At 45.1% G+C, this 19,652-nt stretch overlaps 1 protein-coding gene across 2 annotated transcripts; it reads left to right on the forward strand.

Annotated features, from left to right (window-relative positions):
• Positions 1–706: 706 nt before the first annotated feature.
• GSDMC (gasdermin C) lies at positions 707–19,310 on the forward strand. 2 transcript variants are annotated; one of them, XM_077749980.1, is made up of 13 exons: positions 707–1,051; positions 5,348–5,568; positions 6,233–6,416; positions 9,088–9,256; positions 13,594–13,705; positions 14,898–14,942; positions 15,364–15,396; positions 15,652–15,732; positions 15,967–15,993; positions 16,845–16,984; positions 17,361–17,490; positions 17,967–18,040; positions 18,722–19,310. In XM_077749980.1, exons 2-13 carry the CDS (start codon positions 5,352–5,354, stop codon positions 19,022–19,024), a joined length of 1,515 nt encoding a protein of 504 aa, XP_077606106.1. In that variant the 5' UTR covers positions 707–1,051; positions 5,348–5,351; the 3' UTR covers positions 19,025–19,310. The 2 variants fall into 2 exon arrangements, with proteins under 2 accessions (XP_077606106.1, XP_077606107.1); XM_077749981.1 differs by lacking the exon at positions 707–1,051 and adding an exon at positions 4,202–4,235.
• Positions 19,311–19,652: the final 342 nt, after the last annotated feature.

The following is a 19,652-nucleotide window of genomic DNA, read 5'->3' on the forward strand; positions in this document are numbered from 1 at the left end:
CTGTCCCTCCCACACTCACGCTCTCTCTCTCAAAAAAAAAACATTAAAACAATTTCTACACTTCAAGTCTATTGTTTTGAAAATGGAAATTCTAGAAAGTAAAACTCAATTCTGGTAAATCTATAGGTCTGATGGTATTACAATGTGAGTTGTGTCCCGGAGGGAGTGGATATCAGACTCCCAAGATGGAGAAGGGTTCGTGTGGGACTTTTATGACTAGTACAAGTGAAGAAGAAAAAAGTGAAGTGAAATACCCACATCGTAAGCTCCTGGCAACTGAAAGGGATGTGGCCTGAGGGACCAAACCTGTGGGTGTGGCCTTCCTAGTCACACAGTTTCCCTCATACAGGCCTTTCACCTAATCCTGGAAGTCGACAGGAAGTAATCAGCAAGAGAATAGATTTGGAGAAAGTTGTTTTTGTACTCTTTGAATGTCTCCTTTTAATTTATCTTTAAAATAAAGACTGTCATAAAATTGGAATACTTAATACCTGCATAGTGCCTGACAAACAGGAGGCGTTTGAAAAACTCCTGTTGTACAGAGCTCCACATCTAGACAGCTCAGAGGCTCTCCCTCAAGCCCTGGCACTTGAACCTGTCCCTCTTCCTGAAGAGTTTTTTTACCTTTCTTGTTGACTCACAGTTATACTTTACATACAGCACATTTAAGGCAGAAGAATGAGCCAAAAACTGTTCCACCCACAACTATGAATCCACAAATCAAAACTTGTCCAGCCAGTTCTGTTAATAAGAACAGGGCATGGTTTCTGCTGGGACAGCCCAACAGGTTCATCATCAGCTATATAACCTGATGAGGTGGGACTGAAAGCTAAAACTTTCTGGTCCAGAGCTAAGCTCCAGACCTGGTCTTCTGAAAGAGAAGACGGACATCATATGCTGATTTTTCTGGGACATTGCACTGGAAATTGAGGCAGAGACCTATTGGTGGGGGAAAAACACACACTCTGCTTGACATCAGGAGACCCAAAGATTGGAAGGACGCCAACTCAACGAGAATCTTTCTCAACAGGATAAAACAATATACAATCTGGTAAGTTCTAATTGAGGATCACGGGATGAATAAAAAGAGATTATAATCTGGTCACAGACAGAAATGTTCAGGATGAAAACTGAATGGAATGAATTAGAGTGTTTTGTTTTTGGCATAATTTGACATCGGGCTCTGTGCTAAGAGTGCAGAGCATGCTTGGGATTCTCTGTCTCCTTTTCTCTCTCTGTCCCTCCTCCACTCACTCTCTCTCAGAATTTTTTTTTTAATACATACTTGATTTAACAAAATGTAAAACTGACTTCCTTGATTGACTTCCTTGTCAAAAAATACAAAGATATTTAATATTTAATTCTGACTTCCTTTTCCCCTAACTTCTATGTTATTATAATCTAGAATGTTGGTTTCGCTTTGGTTTCTGTTGCTAAATTAGTTGGTATAAACATATTTCTTACGTAATACTTGATACAATCCTTTCTTAGATTCACACATGTGTTTACCATTTGTTTGCTCACTCTTATTTCTTGGATTTCACTCCTAGTTTTAGAATTTCAATGTCATTCTACCTTAATAACATCACTGTTATCAAAGATTCAATTATTAATACCTCCTTTCATTTTTTGTCTGTCTGAAAACTGTATGTATTTTGCATTATTTTGGCCTGATAGTATACCTGAAATGAGAATTTTTGGTGGAGAGCTTTTTTTCTTAGCACTTTAAAAATATTATTCTATTTTCTTCTGGCATCAATTGTTGCAACTCAAAATCCTATTCTCTATATAATAGGCATTCCTTTAAAGATGATTTACCTACTGTCTGTAGAGATTTTTAAGCTCTGCTATTGTCCTTACTATTTCAAATCTTATTAATATTTGATTACCTGTGGGTTTGACTCATCTTGTCTATTGTACCTTGACTATTGCCTTAGTCCCATTTTTCTATTTTCTCATATACATGCACATCTTCCATATATATGTGTGTGTGTATATATACAGTTATAAACACACTTACGTGTGTATATGCATATATGCATATATGTGTGTGTTTTATTTTATCATTATGTCCTCCATACATCTTAATATCTCTATACTATTTTCTATCTCTTTATAGTTCTTTGGTAAATTATGACTAAGTTCCTAAAATCTACCTTCTAGTTCACTAATTCTCACTTAAGCTAGGTCTAGAACTGTTTATCTAATTCACTGAGCTAATATCCACAACTATTTTTTCATCTTAAAAGTTCCTTTTGAATCTTTTTTTCTAATCTACCTTGTCACTTTTTATGTTACTTTGTCCTTTTCTCATGTTTTGTTTCCTTATTTATGCTTTTAATACTTTAAACACACTTCTCTTATAGCCTCTACCAGATTGTTATGACATTCTGTAGATCCAATCCTGATGTATGTTGTGTCTGATGAGCCTCACTAAGGGTGCTTTGCTTCCACATGTGCTTTGTATTTCTGGACAGTGAGGTGATCTTATGCAGGGCATTATCTGTGCCTTCTGAGAGGCTGTGTTGAGTCTATTTTACTCCAAAGAGATTTTACTATTGATCTGCCAGAGTTACATCCAACCAGGGACTCATTTTTACATTAACCCCACCTCTGCTTACAATTCTATATTTGTCAAACTTTGTTTTGCTCTTACAAAAATGGACAAAGACACCAAATAACCTCTAAAGAACAGCGTAGTTTGGCTGCTACCTACTTCCTGAGCCTTGTCTCCCACCCTTCTCACCACTCATTCCACTCCAGCCATACCAGTTTCTGTCCATTCCTTGAAAGGACCAAACTGTCTCCCATCACAAGGTCTTTGTACATGCTCTTTATTCTACTTTCTTCCTCTCTTATTTTGGCAAACTTCTACCCACCTAATATCTCTGTTGAATTCCCTTAAGAAAGAGTCCTCTGACACCCTAACTGCCCTGACCAAAGAACAAAGAAAATCTATCATAGGTTCTGAGAGCATCAGATGCCTCTCCTTCCTGGGACTAATCATGATTTATACATGTGCATGTATTTATTAGTGAAATCATTTGGTAAATACTTGTCTTTCTCACTAGGCTGCAAGCCCCAAGATTTCACCACAGTACTGCCAATTCCCAGCACAGGGCCTGTCATAGGTGCTTGTTAAAAGTCTGAATGAATGAGTAAATAAATGAATGAACAAGCCAATTTACAGAGGATCCCTTTTCCTAGAAATCATCTCTCTCCTCTTGAGCACTGGTCTTTGTTTCTTGTACTATGGCTGGTGGCGATCCTGGGTTTGCTGACATTGAAAATACTTAGGCAGCATGAGAGCACCATCGAGGGTGATGACTACCTATTCAAGCTCCTGACACTTAGCAGAAGGACTAACTTCCTTAGTAATTCATATTCCACCAAGCACAACAATGCAGGCTTCTGGGTTTATTATTTTGCCATGTCAACCCACCTTCATGAAGGTGATTCTCTTGTCCTATTTCAGTCACAGCAAGATTGTATAAAATTTTCAGAGGCATGAGTTTTGCAGCACTCACCTTAGGCAATTCACAAACATATAAAGCTCTTCTCTACTTGGTATATACAGATTGTACAATGTGGGTGGCTTCATCTTAACCACAGAGGCATAAGAACATGCATCTGTTTGCCCTTTGGAGGGGAAATTCTTCTCTTTGCCACTTATATCTCCTAAACCAGGTGCTCGCTTATTTCCCTCTGATTCTGTCAAGGTCACATGGCCTAGATATCTTAGCTCTGTCCTTCGAAGATCATCTGCTAGATAGGTAATTGCCTATGGAAGAATTAAGGCCTGTTCCAGCTACAAATAAGGGCATATTTGTGTATGTGCACTACTTCACTGTGCAGACATGACAAAGGCCTAAATCTCTGCAAAGTATTCAAATCACTGTCAACTCTCTCTGTATGACATACTAAGAACCATTTAATCCCTTCTGTAAGAGCAGAAGCAGCCCATAAAAAGAACCCAGCTTGTCCTTATAAGTTCTGAGAGCACAAGGAGTGACACATGTACATGTAATCGAGTCTCTGGATCCCTGAACCGGCCCCCCTTTGTTTGCCAGGACCCACACCTCCTCCATGCCGCCTTGCTTCTCCAGCTTCTTCTTGTTCATCTCCCTGTCGCACAAACAACCCACTGCTTATGGATACACAGCACTTTCCTGACTCATTCCGAGTGTCCAAGCTCTGAGCAGCCCCGGGGGCCACCTCGCCACACCACTCTTTCCGTAAGTGTTGGCTCCACCCGGGGCCCAGCCGAGGACCCGAGCCCTTCTCACTGCTCCTGTGGCAGCACCCTGGCCCCACCCACCGTCAGCTCTCACTCGCTCACTGCGGTCCCTCGTCACTAGAGCCCCTACTCGTGCTCTCAGTGCCTCACCGCGTCTGCTGTCAACACAGCAAACACAGGCGTCTTCAAGAGGAGTCCCATCTGTCACTCCTGAGCTCAGCCCCCTCCAACAGCTTTCCACCCCACCTCAACTACAAACAAAGTCTTAATAAAGACCCACGAGGGGCTGCCCCAACTCGGCCTCCCTGTCTGATAAGTCTCTCATGCCCTGCACCTGTCGCCCTGCCACGTATCTCTTCCTGTAGAACTTCGCTCTTGCTCATTCCTCTGCCTGACATCCTTTTCCCCAAAGAGCCATGTCTTTCCCTCCTCCCCACCCTGTTCCAGCTCAGGTCTTTGTTCAAAGGTCACTTCTCAGTGAGGCCCTCCCTTTCTGATTGTCAACACGCCCACCACTTTGAGGACCTCCATGGATTTGTAACATCAACCTAACTTTCTCTCAGGCCCTTCTGCTGATCATAGTGTTGGGCACTTCCTGGGCCTTGAAAAAAAAAATTTATGTTTATATCTTTGAGAGACAGAGAGAGATAGAGAAATGAGTCAGGGAAGGGCAGGGAGAGAGGACAACAAAGAATCCAAAGCAGGTTCTAGGCACTGAGCTGACCACACACAGCCCGATGCGGGGCTCAAACCCACGAACCGTGAGATCATGACTTGAGCCGAAGTCAGATGCTTAACCGACTGAGCCACCCAGGCACCCCCTGGGCCTTTAGAGTGCCCTTGAGTTGTGGGTGGGGAGATACATAGGCTTTTCTATTCTAGCCATAAAGAGCAATCCATTTCACAGTAGTGCCTCCTTCCAAAGCCTGGGCTGTGTTTAGAATACCAAAGTTGAGAAAGTTATGATTTAGTCACTATTCTAAGTTAAGACCTAATTTAATCCCACATATATGTCCTGTTCTTTAGGAAAAATATCTAGCTTTGTGAAAGCTTACCCACTTTCTTCTCCCTCTCCACTGAAATTTGTACTCCACTTCTATCTGTCCCTAGCAACATGTCCTCCATGTTTGAGAATATTAGTAAGGACTTGGTCAAAGAGCTTGGAGACAAAGACCTGAGGCCTGTGAAATACCTGTTGAGTGCCAACAAATTCCGTCAGTTTGCAATTTTACGGAAGAAGAAGACGACTCTCTCACATTTCTGGGAACTACCTGATATTCCAGTAGAATACACCCTCATGGACATCCTGGAGCCAAGCTCTTCAGTCCCAGGTATTGCCAACAAGGGCAGGGAGGCAGGGAGTGAAAAGCACAGGCACCCAGACAGGTAGTGCACCATGCACGAATCCCTGAGACACACACAGGTGAACGTCAGGAGCAGTTTTGTCGAAAGGCACTGGGCAAGAAGCTATGACTATCTGAGAATCTACTAATATCTGGACCCAAGCACTTGTCAGTTTTTTTAATACTTAAGACAGGGACGTTACCCCCAGTTACAGAAAGCATATTGAAACTTATAAAATAATTCGTCTAGGCTATGCACCTGGGAACTAGTAAAACTAGAATCCAAACCCAGATCCTTCTGGCTCCTTATGCTTAACATTTTCTGCTCCAGCATGCTGCCTCCTGGGGCCAGGTGCTACCCCTGCTGCAGAGGAAAGATGATGTCATGGGTCTCTGTGACCAGTGCACACACGACGTCACCATGTCTCAGGGTTTGAGATAACATCCCTGTTATCCAACCCTTGGTTTGATTCAAACATTTGTCCTCAGCATTAATTTACACTTAAAACATTATTTTGTTAGCTTCTGAAAGATTTCAGTAGGTAAGAGGGCTGAAGCAACACAGGACTTGGTCATTCTATTTCCACTCCATTTTCAAACTGTTCCAAAGTACACTCTTGGCTAAACCTGAAGTCACCTTTTCTGTCCCCAGAAACTGTTGTCAAGGGCCCATTTCTCTTCAGTGACACCACGTTCCAGAAGTACAAGGCTTCTGCAGATGTGACTGCCGTGCTAGACGTGAACATGTCAGGAGAAGCTACTAAGTGCAATGAATCCTCCCTCCAGTTTCAGGCTGTTACCATCCCGCCCCAAAACTGGAAAGACCTTCTAAAGAGGTGAGGCCGTGGGAGAGGAAGGACTGGTCAGCAGAGCCCCTTGGGCTCTCTTCATGGGCAGGGACACCCAGCAGGCTTTGCTGCTGAGGCTCTGAATGAAGAAAATGACACCCCAGACTATGCTGTTCTTCTTGGGTATTCATTTATTCATTCATTCAGCAAATAATTATTAGTCACCTAAAACATATATATTAAAACAGCAATTACCCATTACTGTGCTATCATGTGCTACCCACATCTATCCTAAAGCTGCTCATATTCAGTGTGGACAGGCAAAGGGTAGGAAGTGAGAAGGCAGGCAATAAAAAATAATGTATTAATTAACAAAGATTAATTTATGTGAGACAAAGAATGTGCAACTCTCTGCTGACATAAGGTATGCAGCAGTGTCCTAGGATTTCATTTACCTCCATGCATAAAGGCAAAGACAGGTAACAAACGATCTCTAAGAGCTCAATGAAGAAATTCTTACATCTTTATGCCTTCTAAAAACAGAGAGTCAACTTCAGGGCGCCTGGGCGGCTCCATCGGTTAAGCATCTGTCTCTTGCTTTCAGCTTAGGTTATGATCTCACAGTTCGTGGGATCAAGCCCCTCATGTGGTTCTGCACTAACATCACTGAGCCTGCCTGGGAATCTCACTCTCTCTCTGCCCCTTCCCAGCTCTCTCATGCTCCCTCTCTCTCTCTCTCTCACAAAACAAATACATAAATTTAAAATAAATAAATAATAAAAACAGAAATACCAACTTAAATAGTATGTTTACAAAGGCAACAAATTGTTAAGTAAGCAATGAGCTAAAACTCACAGACTGTTTTAAGACTAAAAGTTACTTTCACAGGGCATTGGACGATTTCTGTATTCCTGGGCTCTTACAAGGCCCTTATTAAAAATAACATTTGCAAACACTGTTTATAGTGCAAAAGAGTATCTGAGATTCCTTAGCTGCTCAGAAAGAAAAATAAATTCTCAGTATTTCAGTAAAGTGGGCATTTCTAGGATACATTTTAAGGAGCTAGCTCCAAGTGAAATAAGTAAGCTGAGGCCAAACCTATAAAGCAACAAAAGGCAGCTGGCTATTTAGAGAGGATGTGGACGTGTCAGGTGCTCAGCTGCGAAGGCCCTTACAAATCACGAAGGGAGCTCTGAAGATAAGAAACAGGACGAGGTGAAAGAGATGCTGAAGGTGGTTGGCTTAGGTTTCTCTCTGGTGCTAACAGTTGAGCTCAGACCTAAAGAATGAAAGAAGCAAGAAAGAGGAAAGGGGTCCAAATTAAAGCTGAAAGGCCCTGGGGCAGGACAGAGCTGGATGTTTCCAAAACCAGGGAGAGGCCAGGGAAGCGGAAGCTTCGCCCACAAGGATGAAGGTGATATAAAATGAAGCTTGGGAGGTAAGTAGAGTCAGATGGCACACTCCTTGGACACACGGTAAGAAGCTGCATTTCTCTCCAAGGACACTGGAAGCTCAGTGACCTCCAGCACTGAAAAGCAAATGTAAGGGTCTCTCAGTGTTCCACACGGCTCTTACCAGGGCACCAGGCAGGGTGGGGCCTGGACCAGAACCAGAGTGGAGTCTCAGAACTGAAATGGAGATGGCTTTTTGTCTTCAGCACTGCAGACCGTCCACATCTCCCCCAACCTACATCTTCAAGTCAAGCTCTACAACTCCCGGGCCCCCACTAAGGACAGTCAACTCAGAAAGCCCATCTGTGCTAGTCATGAAAAATCATCCAGCACCCGCCCTCCTTCGTCACACTGTATCTGCCTGCTCCACGTGGGCATGTGTGGTGTGCAAAACCAGCACTGACAACAGGGCTTCCTAAGCACTGGTCTCAATCACCTGGACTCGTCGACTTTAAGCCTCTTCTGCTGAGAGGCCCTCTTACTGGAAATCTACAAAGTACTAGCACGACCAATATAATTTTGGAAAATGTAGATGCCTTTTCATAATATGGTATGCATACTGTCATACCATACCCCTGTCAGAGAATGGGGGGCCTCCACCGTGCACATCAGAGAAGATGTTCTGTTGCCCTAAGTAACCTAACCTGTAAGTTCATATCTTCCTACCCACTGAGAACTCACCTATCAAATTCCAAATGCTCTGTACCCCATCCAGGTTCTTTTTTTTTTATTTTTTTTTTATTTATTTCTAGGAGAGAGAGAGAGAGAGAGCATGAGCAGGGGAGGGTCAGAGAGAGAGGGAGTCACAGACTGAAACAGGCTCCAGGCTCTGAGCTGGCAGTCAGCACAGAGCCCGACGCAGGGCTCGAACCCACGAACCGCGAGATCATGACCTAAGCGAAAGTCGGACGCTTAACCGACTAAGCCACCCAGGCGCCCCAGGTTCTTAAAAGAGTAACCCACAGCAAGCCAAGAAGGCATGCCTTTCCCAGGGACACCTGAGTGGCTCAGTCAGTCAAGCATCTAACTCTTGATTTCAGCTCAGTTCATGACTTCACAGTCATGGGATCGAGCCCCATGTCAGGCTCTATAATGACTGTGTGGAGCCTGCTTGGGATTCTCTCTCTTCTTCTCTCTCTCTGTTCCTCCCCCACTTGCTCATGCTTGCTCTCTCTCGCTCTCTCTCTCTCCCCCAAAATAAATTAATAAGCATTTTTTAAAAAGGTATCCCTTTCCTACTAAGACCTTTCTCTTCCCACCTACCCCAGGAAAGTGCTGGATCAGGAGCTGCTTTTTCTGAGGAAGTGCCGGAACAGAGATGACAATCTCTATGTGGTGACGGAGGCCGTGGAACTGATCAACAGCACTGTGCTGCATGACAGCAGCAGTGTGAATGTTATGGGAAAATTCTTCATCCCTTGGATGACTTCTGTCAAGGTACATGGTTGTCCTGAAGTGGGATGGGGACACCAAGAGCACAGCCAGCCCAACCCCACTTGCCAGGGGCTCTGCATCCTCTTAGGACCTGTCTCTGGGGGTTGGAATGAATGCGGTCATTACTTCCCACTTCTCATGTGCCAAAAAATCCTGACTCCTGACCCGAGAGTATATTCTGACATGCTCGTTTTAGTATTTTCATATATGAGATTATTCAACATCGATAAAATAGAAATAGATTTAATTATTTGCAATTATATTTTGCTTTGGTTAAATGATGGGTTCTGGATACTCTAAAAATATGATTGTTGGGGTGTCTGGGTGGCTCAGTCAATTGAGCATCTGGTTTCAGCTCAAGTCATGATCTCATAGTTCATGAGTCAGTCTCTGTATTGCCAGTGTGGAACCTGCTGGGGATTCTCTCTCTCTTTCCCTTCCTCTCACTCTCCAAATAAATAAATAAACTTAAAAAATATATATGTATGGTTGTTATACTACATAAATAATGCAGCTTTATGGCTGGAAGAAACAAGGGGCCAGAGTACAAAACCACATCAGTTCAAATATCCTAAATACCGTGAAACCCTGAGTTGAAAGTTTTCTGGATTGAGTTTAAGTATCTCCAAGCACATATGATATACATGACTTACAATCACTACAATTAAAAAAAAATTTATGGGGCACTTGGGTGACTCAGTTGGTTGAGCATCCAACTTCAGCTCAGATCATGATCTCACAGTTCTTGAGTTTGAGCCCCACGTCAGGTTCTGTGCTGACAGCTCAGATCCTGGAGTTGCTTCGGATTCTGTGTCTCCCTCTCTCTCTCTGCCCCTCCCCAGCTCATGCTCTGTCTCAAAAATAAATAAAACATTTTAAAAAATGTTTTTAAAAAGTTTAAAACAAAGCAGTTCATCAAATATTTACTCAACATGAACTGTGATTCAGGGACATCTAAAGTGTGTGTGTGTGTGTGTGTGTGTGTAATAGTGGAAATTTAAACAAAATATATTTTATATGTAATTTGTCCTCACTGAAGAGATTTAGGAACTAAAAAAACAAAACAAGACAAAGACAGAGACGTGAGCTAACTNGATTCAGGGACATCTAAATTGTGTGTGTGTGTGTGTGTGTGTGTGTGTATGTGTAATAGTGGAAATTTAAACAAAATATATTTTATATGTAATTTGTCCTCACTGAAGAGATTTAGGAACTAAAAAAACAAAACAAGACAAAGACAGAGACGTGAGCTAACTTTGCCAAGATCTGTGAATTAACCCTGGAGGAGAGCAAGGCGCCACCCAGTGGACAAGGAGGTTTGAAACAAAACTTAACTCCAGTCTGGAGGGTATTTCCAAGGACGCCTGTCTTCACATGTGCTTGGGTGGGCGGACTGGGCTTGGGGAGAACGGGAGAGCACGCTGAGGCATTTTGCAGAGGGCGGCTGCTCAGCTGTGTGTCTGGCCGGTGCCCCAGCTGTTCACAGCAGGCGCCGGTTCTAAGCACGGCTCCTGGGCTGTGATGTTGTTAAACAGCCTGCAGATTACCCCGGTTCCTGGCTGTGCCGGCGTTTCCCCACGCCACTGGTCTGCACTGGACTCCCATAAGTGATACTGGACTCACCAGGACATTCTCCTCATCAAAGAGTAGGGCTGAATTCTGGAGAAGCCATCTACTCACTAGGCTGCCTGAGACCATTATTCATGTTTCTGACATCGGGTCCCTCGTCCCCGTAATTAAAATATAACGCCTACACCTACCGGGGCGCCTGGGTGGCTCAGTTGGTTGATTCTTACTTTCAGTTCAGGTTATGATCTCAGGGTTCATGGGATCAAGCCTGCGTTGGGCTCTGCACTGACAACACAGAGCCTGCTGGGGATTCTCTCTCTCCCTCTCTGCCTCTCCCCTGCTTTCTCTCTCTCTCAAAATAATAAACAAACCTTTTTTAAAAAATGACTTAATATATAACTTCTACATCGAAGTCCATGATAATACATATGAACAGTCAATCAGATCTCCAGAATACAGGAACCACTCCTCAATGTGATGGTTAGTTTTATGTTGCCAACACGACTGGCCCATGAGGTGCACCGTCTTTCATTCAAGGTCATTCTAGGTGTGCCTGTATGTTTCTGGATGAGATCTGAAAGGGTAGACTGGTAGAGCAGATTATTTTCACCCATGCAGGCAGGCCTCACCCAATCCACTGAAGTTCTGAATGAGACAAAAGGTGGAGAAAAACCTGAATTTACTCTCTGCCCAAGTATCTTTCAGCTGGGACACTGTTCTGCCATCAGACTCTGACTTGCACTCCTGGTTCTTAGGCCTTTAGATTCAGATGGGGACTATACCACTAGTTCTCCTGGGTCTGTACATCTTGGGATTTTTCTCTTTATAAATTTTATAAAGTTTTTATTATTTGAGATTTGAGAGAGAGCATGCATGTAAGTGGGGGAGGAGCAGAGAGAGGGAGAGAGAAAATCTCAACCAGGCTCCCCACAGTCAGCACAGAGCCGGATATGGGGCTCAGATTCACAAATTGCGAGAACATGACCTGAGCTAAAATCACAAGTTGACACTTAGCCGACTGATCCACCCAGGAACCCCCTTAACATTCTTTTGTATGTTTGTTTATTCTTGAGAGAGAAAGAGTGTGAGCAGGGCAGAGGGGGAGACCCAGAATCCCAAGCATGCTCCACACTGTCAGCACGGACCCTGATGTGGGGCCTGAATTCACAAACCATGAGATCGTGACCTAAGCCAAAGTTGGATGCTTCGCTGACCAAGCCACCCAGGTGACCCTGGGGCTTTCCAATTTTTATAACTGCATGAACAGATCCCTTACAATAAATCCCTTTAGAAAGATACACAGACAGACAGCTTATTGGCTGTTTTTCTATAGACTAATATACTCAGCGGGGCCTGGGTAGCTCACTTGGTTAGCGTCCGACTTCGACTCAGGTCATGATCTCACGGTTCATGGGTTCGAGCCCCGCGTCGGGCTCTGTGCTGACAGCTAGCTCAGAGCCTGGAGCCTGCTTCAGATTCTGTGTTTCCCTCTCTTTCTGACCCTCCCCTACTCACACTGTCTCTCTCTCAGAAATAAATAAAACATTTAAAAAAATCTAGACTAATATACTCAGTAAAGTTTGTTCAGCTTTTCACTTGATTGTAAGACAGAGTGACAACTTCTAAGCTCTTTACTGTAGTCAGCCCAGAAACCAGAAGTCTAACTTTTTTAAAATAGGAAATACAGAAGATAAAATCATAGATATTTCCCCAAAAAAGGTAAGCATAAAAAGACGAGAATATTAATATTAAAGTTTAGAGGGTTAGTCCAAAGATCCAACATCTAAAAATCAGAAGTTCCAGAATGAGAGAACAGAGACACAATAGAAGAGGGAAGATCATCCAAAAAATAATACAAGAAAGGGAAGGAGACCAGAGGGATGTGTTTTTTCAACATGCACCACAGAACATCAGTGTGAATTACCATGATACTTGCCTCACACAGAAAAGCATGGGGCACCGGGGTGGCTCAATTGGTTAAGCGTCTGCCCTCAGCTCAGGTCATGATTGCATGGTTTGTGAGTTCAAGCACCACATCAGGCTCTCTGCTGCCGGTACAGAGCTCACTTCAGATCCTCTGTGTTCCCCTCTCACTCTGCTCCTTCCCCCACATGCACACACACACCCTCTCTCTCAAAAATAAAAAAAAAAGAAAATCACGAATATCTCTAAAAAAGGAAAACAAAAATCATTTTCCGAGGAATTTCAGCTTAGATTTCTATGTCCAGTCAAAATAATGCTCAAGTGTGAGGGCAAAAGAAAGAAGTCTTCGGATATGCACGGTCTCAAAAAACGTATCCCCACATTCCTTGGAAAGATGAGTAAGAGGCAGAGAGGGCACGCTACTGTCCTAGTAATTAACTGCTATAGGAAAGATCTGGAGTGAGGAGAAGCACACTCCCCAACAGTAAACAAAGGATATTACATTAGACATTGGGATGTGAACATTTTACAAGGATAGGGGAATGAGGGGTGAGGGTTGGGGAGAGGGAAGAGTAGGAAAATGAAATCCTCATCATCAAAAGGAGAAAGTGACTAGATATACTTAAATCTGAAAAAAAAATTAAATTTGTTGCAATATAAATGCAAAAACTAGAAATAGGAAAGTAAATACTGGACCAAGAAGGAAAAAAGAGCAGCACCTATAAATTAGGATCAAGGCCGGTGGGGGGTGAGATGGGAACGGGGTGCTGAGGTCTCTGACACATGCACATGGGTGAGTTTAGAGATCACATGTAAATGGGACCATACTGCCTAATTTCTCTCCCTAGGGTCAAGGCCAGGGAGAGGGTCTCAAAATGAGAGAGAAGATGTTGACTCTGCCACAGGGCACGGTGCTGGCCTATAAGAAGAAGCAGCTGATTTTTAAGAAGAATGGCTGGGGTAAGCAGAGGCTGAAAGGGGAAGATGGGGAGAGGGAGTCCACTTCTCTGGAGAAGAGAGAGAGGGGAAGAGCCAGCAGCTTCACACACCTGCTGCTCTGTGCATTCTTGGAGAAGGCTGAGAAACCCCGCCCTGCTGCGGGGGCACACGCACCCCACCACCAAAGCCACCTCCCAGCACGGCTGACTCACAGAAACGCTGCTCCAGGGAGATACAGAGACAGTATCCCACATGGACAGGGACAAAGGGGACCCAGCGTGGAGGTGTCCTTCGCACCAGGCTAAGGGCGGCCCCAACCCCACCGTCTCGTCTATTCATTTGAGTGTCCACTCAAGCCACTCTCAGCAGCTGGCCTGGGGGAGCCACAGGGCACTCCCCGGGTTGCCCATAACCTCGGGAGGAAGCCCAGGAGATATCCACAGGATCCCAAATAGAACGGCAGACACGATGCCCCAGGAACATGATGCAGGGTCGGATCTACACCCTTCCTCCCGCCCCAGCCCCACCCCCCAACACACGCACACACTTTGGGTTCTGACTCCACATGGGTGAACCATCTGCATCAGCCACTGCCTCCCTGGATGGAATGGTGAGCGCTGGGGACACAATCAGCCTTCCCAAATTTAAGTCCCAGGAAGATGTGCACCTGATACAGCTGGGGTCCAGGTCCTCAGGGATCAGGGGATGCCCTCACCGCCCCCCGCCCCCACACACACCTCTCTATAGTATCCTCACTGCAACATCTTGTCTCAGCATTTCTTAGATGCAGCATGAAATCACCCAGGAAGGGGGCAGGATTGGGAGCAGACAGGTGAGTGAGGAGACCTCAGGAGAGTAAGGCTAAGGGCACCAGACAGACAATCCTACCCAAAGAAGGAGGGACAAAGCCAACTGCCTTTACCTTACAGAGAAGTTCTCCAGTGTCAGCATAGTGATCAACCCAGGTGCTTGTTCAAAAGGCAGGCTCCAGGGTCCTCTACAAGAGAGTCTGATTCAGAAGGTAGAATCACGTCAGTGGCTCTGACTTTGAGCCAGCATCACAGGTGACTCTGATGGAGGCGTCCCCAGGCCACACTGAGACAAGCTGCCAGGCTGGGCGTGGAGGAGGAAGCCTGGGGGCTGCAGGTGGGGGATGGGAAAGAGTCCAGTGGGATTAACCTCAGCTCTCCTGGCCTGGTTTGTTCCCATCCAGACATCCTCATCTCAGATGACGACAAGCAGAAAACCTTTCCAGAAGGTGAGCTCCAGAGTTGAGCAGGTTCTCCACCTAGACTCAGACCCTGCTGAGCCCTAATCCCCTTCCGATACTAGTAAGAGCCGTGAACAGGACTCAGCCCCCACAGACCCACATGGAAACCTTTCCAGCCAAGCCTTTCCACCACGTCCTCCTCTCCCCTGCCTTTGACCTTGGCACCAGCCCCTGGCCACAGAGAAAGCCACCTTTCCCCTTTGAACTGTGAGACAGGGTTGTAGGTATGCTGCCTAAGGTCTCCACGTGCCTAGGCTCTGAATCAACTGAAGTAGTGGAACGAGGTAAGAAATCTGGGGGAGGAGGAGAAGGAGGAGGAAGTTGGAAAGAGGAGGGAGAGGTTGGGAGGAAGAAGAGGAGGAATGGAGACTAAGGCTTTGTGAATGAGCACTTCCCTTTCTCTTTCCAGAGGCAATCCTGCTACAAGCGATGCAGGTATCAGGTGAGTGGGTGATTTTAGAGACAGGAAGGTGGGACTTGATCCCTCCATGAGGCCACTTTGCACAAAAGCCCCCCAGAGTTGCCTCTGTTGTCCTTGCCTAAGGCAGGAGGATCTGGCCCCTGGGCAAAGGGAAGGAACAGATGAAAAGGAGAGGGGGCGGGGGGCAGGGGTGCAGGGGTGCAGGGGGCAGAAGGCCAGAGAAACAGAATGTCTTCAGAAGCTAATTCTTGATGTGGGGTATAATTTCTCTTTTAGTCGCTGATGAAAATGGTCGCATGTCCCCAATGAGTATGTCTGCTGGAGTCAAGAGTGTGGATCTCAAGCTGCAATCATCTGGTGAGCAGGGCAGATTTCCCCGGCCTTTGCCACCACTGCCCTAGGGAATGGCTCTAGTTCTTGTGGAACAGGAAGAATCCAGGAAGGCTAGGGGGTGGAGGGATCCATCCGGATTGGGGCAGAAAGAGGTCTAGCAAGAGGGAGGAGGCGATGAAAGACCAGAACCCTCCAAAGTGTCTCAAAAAGCAAATTTGGGCATGAGAAGAGAGATGATTCCTGTGGTTCTCTTTCCAGGAAGAATATCGAGAGTCCTTTGGCAAGGTGAGTGTTTATCAAGAGAGAATCCAGGGTCTCCAGGGTAGGGAACTGCAGAGCTGAGAACCCAGACTGGAGTTTCCATGCAACTCAGAAAACTGAGTTCTACTTGCAAACTTACACTTTGGCCACAGCTCCACTGATTCATTCCTTCGTTCATCTGTGCATGCCTGCAGCAAACATTTACTAAGAACTTACTGGGCAACAGGCATTACTCTAAGCACTAGGGATACAGCAGTGAACCAAACAGAAATGCCTGTGTCACTGCACCTCTGTTCTAGTGACCTCTCACTCAGCAGATCATCTGGAGTCCACCCAAAGTCTCCTCAGACAAGCATAGAGCCCCCAAATCCATTTATTGGTTAATTCCATATGGATATAGACAATACAGGTAGAATTACATTATAAGAAGAATGGCTCATGTCTACCTGGTACTGCCCAAGCATTTTATATACATTAACTCTTTTAATCTCTCATAACATCCCCATGTAACAAATGTAGAAACTGAGTCACGAGCTCAGATCCTCACCTCTAAGAGCCCAACCACAGAATCCACATTATGTTAGTTACATCCCAGAAATGAGCACCTAGTCATTTCCTTCTACTTCCCATGACCCCTTACCAGAATCTCCATGTCTGCTCCCTGTATTCTATCCCTCTAATTTCATGGCATTAGAATTGTCTGTTTTCTAGTCTATTATTTCTAGCCCATTCCCAGAGCTCAAACATGCCAAACACAGAGATGCTTTGGGTCGATAGAAGGGCTCATATTTGATGGGGAAGGGCTTATCATACCAGGAATGTTCTAATCAAAGGATTGTACCCATTTTCTGGTTGATGCTGATGACTGAGAGCAGATTTCAAGCAACTACATGAGGAGATTTCCCAGAAAATGGAGGCCCTGGCCCAGCTCTCAAAGGACACTCAGGATTCTATATTCCTTAATATCCTGAACATGCTTGGGAACCGAGAGGCTCTGCAGGATCTCATGGACATGGTGAGGGGTTCCTCAAACGACCTAGGGCTGATCAGAACAGTAAAAGGGGCAGGTTTAGGAAATATGGCTACCAAGATACATGGGGGAGGGAGTAATGCCAGGGGAAAGGGTAGGATGTCAGCCATCCAGGACACTGGCCCCAGGCACAATGACAAGGCCGAGGAGTGCAACCTCAAATACTGGGGCTGCTAGGAATCCCCTGGGGGAGGTCAAGAGCCCTGACCCTCCCACCTTGGTTGATCACTTATAGACTTAAAAGACACAGGCAAAATTATATACTAGTAGTAGTAGTAGTAGTAGTAGTAATAGTAGTAGTAGTAGTAGTAGTAGGTAATGGTGGTAATATCTTACTACCAATAATCCCGGTCTCCTACAGCTGGATGAGAGCCCCTTGGATCATCTGGATGACTTTGGTGGCACAATCCTGAATGAGATGCAAGAGGACTTAAGAGACCTATGGATCCAGGCAAGATTCCACATCATCTACCTCCTTGAAGCCATAATGGGTAAGAGTGATTTGGGGGAAATGTAGTAAAGTCACAAGATTGGCCTTCAGACCTCGCGAAACCCATGGGTTCGATGCCATCTCCTGAAAACCCTTCAAATATTATGATCTTCATCCTCATATATCCCCTCTCTCCAATGTCCAGAGGGTTTAGTGAGATAAATTTGCCATGTGAACAGAGAGCCAGTCTGAGGTCTAGAAAGTGACCAGCCCAAGTCCATCCAACAGATCATTATGGGTGGACAGGTCCAGGCTCCAGCCTCAGGACCCCATCCTCTGGACCACATCATGTAGCATTCTGGAGGCCATTCCAAAAGTAGAAGGTGGACTTTCCAGTAAAGGGAACTTGACCTTCAAAGTCCAATGGGTTATTCCTCTGCCTCAGATTTCCCCTCTCATAGGGTCTCACAGCTCACAGCGGGGAGAGGAAAATCTGACTCTTCATCACTCTTTCTCCAAATGTCCCCCTGTTCCCAGTGCTGAGTGACACTCAACATGATCTGCTGGCCCAGTCCATGGAAAAGAGGATCCTGCTCCAGCAGCAAAAGCTGGTGAGACATTCTCAGGGGCCAGTGGCCAGGGAAGAGGGTGAAAAAACCAGAGTTAAGAATAAATCTGAGGAAAAAAAGATGATCCAGGTTTCTGCCAGGGAGACAGGATCCTGCTTTGGCAACTGGGAAATCCCTGGCTGCATCTCCCTTGAGGGAACAGGCCCAGTGGGTAGATGTCTGCCTCAGGAGGATCTCGGTTTCCATGGCAACCCCTGCAGAGCACCCCCACAGTTCTAAAATAGCCATATAAGAACCCAGGTTTGGGAACTCAGAGCCCCTAAGTCATATCCCCACTTTATTTATGCAATTACCATTTGGGAATAGCTCTTTCTCTCTCCACATATGTATATTTAAGGATATATGTGTGCATAGGCATACGCATATACATAAACACACACTGCACACCTGTATGGATATATACACACATCTAATTCCAAATACCACTATTCTGCAAGGGAAATGTTAATATAACCATTTAGCAGTTGAGGAAACAATGCTCAGTGATTTCCAATAATGTGTCCACAATTACATGATCACAGGGCATGACCAGGACATGATTCCTGGCCCCCTTGACTCAAAAGCTCTTATCCCTTTCAGTTACCCTGCATGACCCTCTTAGGACAAACTTTTTCTTCCCGACCTCAAATGCTGCCATGTAACATCTGATATTGTTTACTCTAGGTAAGGAGCATCCTGGAGCCTAACTTCGAATACTCCTGGAACATTCCCTTCACCCTCAAACCCGAGCTCCTTGCCCCACTCCAGGGTGAGGATTTAGCCATCACCTATGGCCTACTGGAGGAGTGTGGCCTGAAAATGGAACTGAATAGACCCGTGTCAACCTGGGATCTGGAAGCCAAGCAGCCCCTGTCTGCCCTGTATGGGACCCTGTCGTTGCTGCAGCAACTGACAGTCAGTCCAGAGAGGCCTGGTCCCACTCCAGTCTATGCTGAGAGTGTCCCTGGTGAGCTCAGGGGGATCTAGGGGCCACCACTTCTGCCGTTCCAGGCAGGATGGAGCCAGGGATCGGTGGAAACTTGAGAGAATGTTCTGAGGTGATAGAAATATCTGTATCTTGATAAAGGTTTATGCAACTGTCAAAACTCAACAAATAGTATCTAAAGATGTGTAAGCATTTCAGGGTCGCCTGGGTGGCTCATTTGAATGAGCGTCCAACTTCAACTCAGGTCATGATTTCACTGTTTGTGAGTTCAAGCCCTGCTTCAGGCTCTATGCTGTCAAAGCCTGCTTGGGATCCTCTGTTTCCCCCCTCCCCNAATAAACATTAAAAAAAAAAATGATGTGATCATTTCACTGTATATAAATGCTGCTCCAAAACAATGTAAACAAATATTGAACTCTAGTTAACAATATGCATTCTGAATTGTTTGGGATGAAGCTAACTGATATCTGTAACTTACTTTGATATGCATCAAAACTAAGATGATAATGAATAGAGAGACAGATATGTAACCAATATTAGATGGTAAAATGTTAAAAATTTGAGGGTTTCCTTAATTCTTAAAATATTTTTGTATGTCCAAAATTGCTTCAAAAAAAATTAACCCCCCAAAAATCATACCTGTGAATTGATCATTATGTGTGACTTTTC

Source organism: Crocuta crocuta, unplaced genomic scaffold, assembly GCF_008692635.1.
Source record: "Crocuta crocuta isolate KB4526 unplaced genomic scaffold, BGI_CrCroc_1.0 scaffold119, whole genome shotgun sequence".
Taxonomy (NCBI): Eukaryota; Metazoa; Chordata; class Mammalia; order Carnivora; family Hyaenidae; genus Crocuta; species Crocuta crocuta.

Excerpts from the sequence above, each read along its gene's own strand:
- GSDMC (XM_077749980.1), top strand. The coding sequence starts at position 5,352 with ATGTCCTCCATGTTTGAGAATATTAGTAAGGACTTGGTCAAAGAGCTT. Across the intron at positions 5,569-6,232 it reads GCCAAGCTCTTCAGTCCCAG|AAACTGTTGTCAAGGGCCCA; the intron begins GTATTGCCAACA and ends TTCTGTCCCCAG. Across the intron at positions 15,397-15,651 it reads ACAAGCGATGCAGGTATCAG|TCGCTGATGAAAATGGTCGC; the intron begins GTGAGTGGGTGA and ends TTTCTCTTTTAG.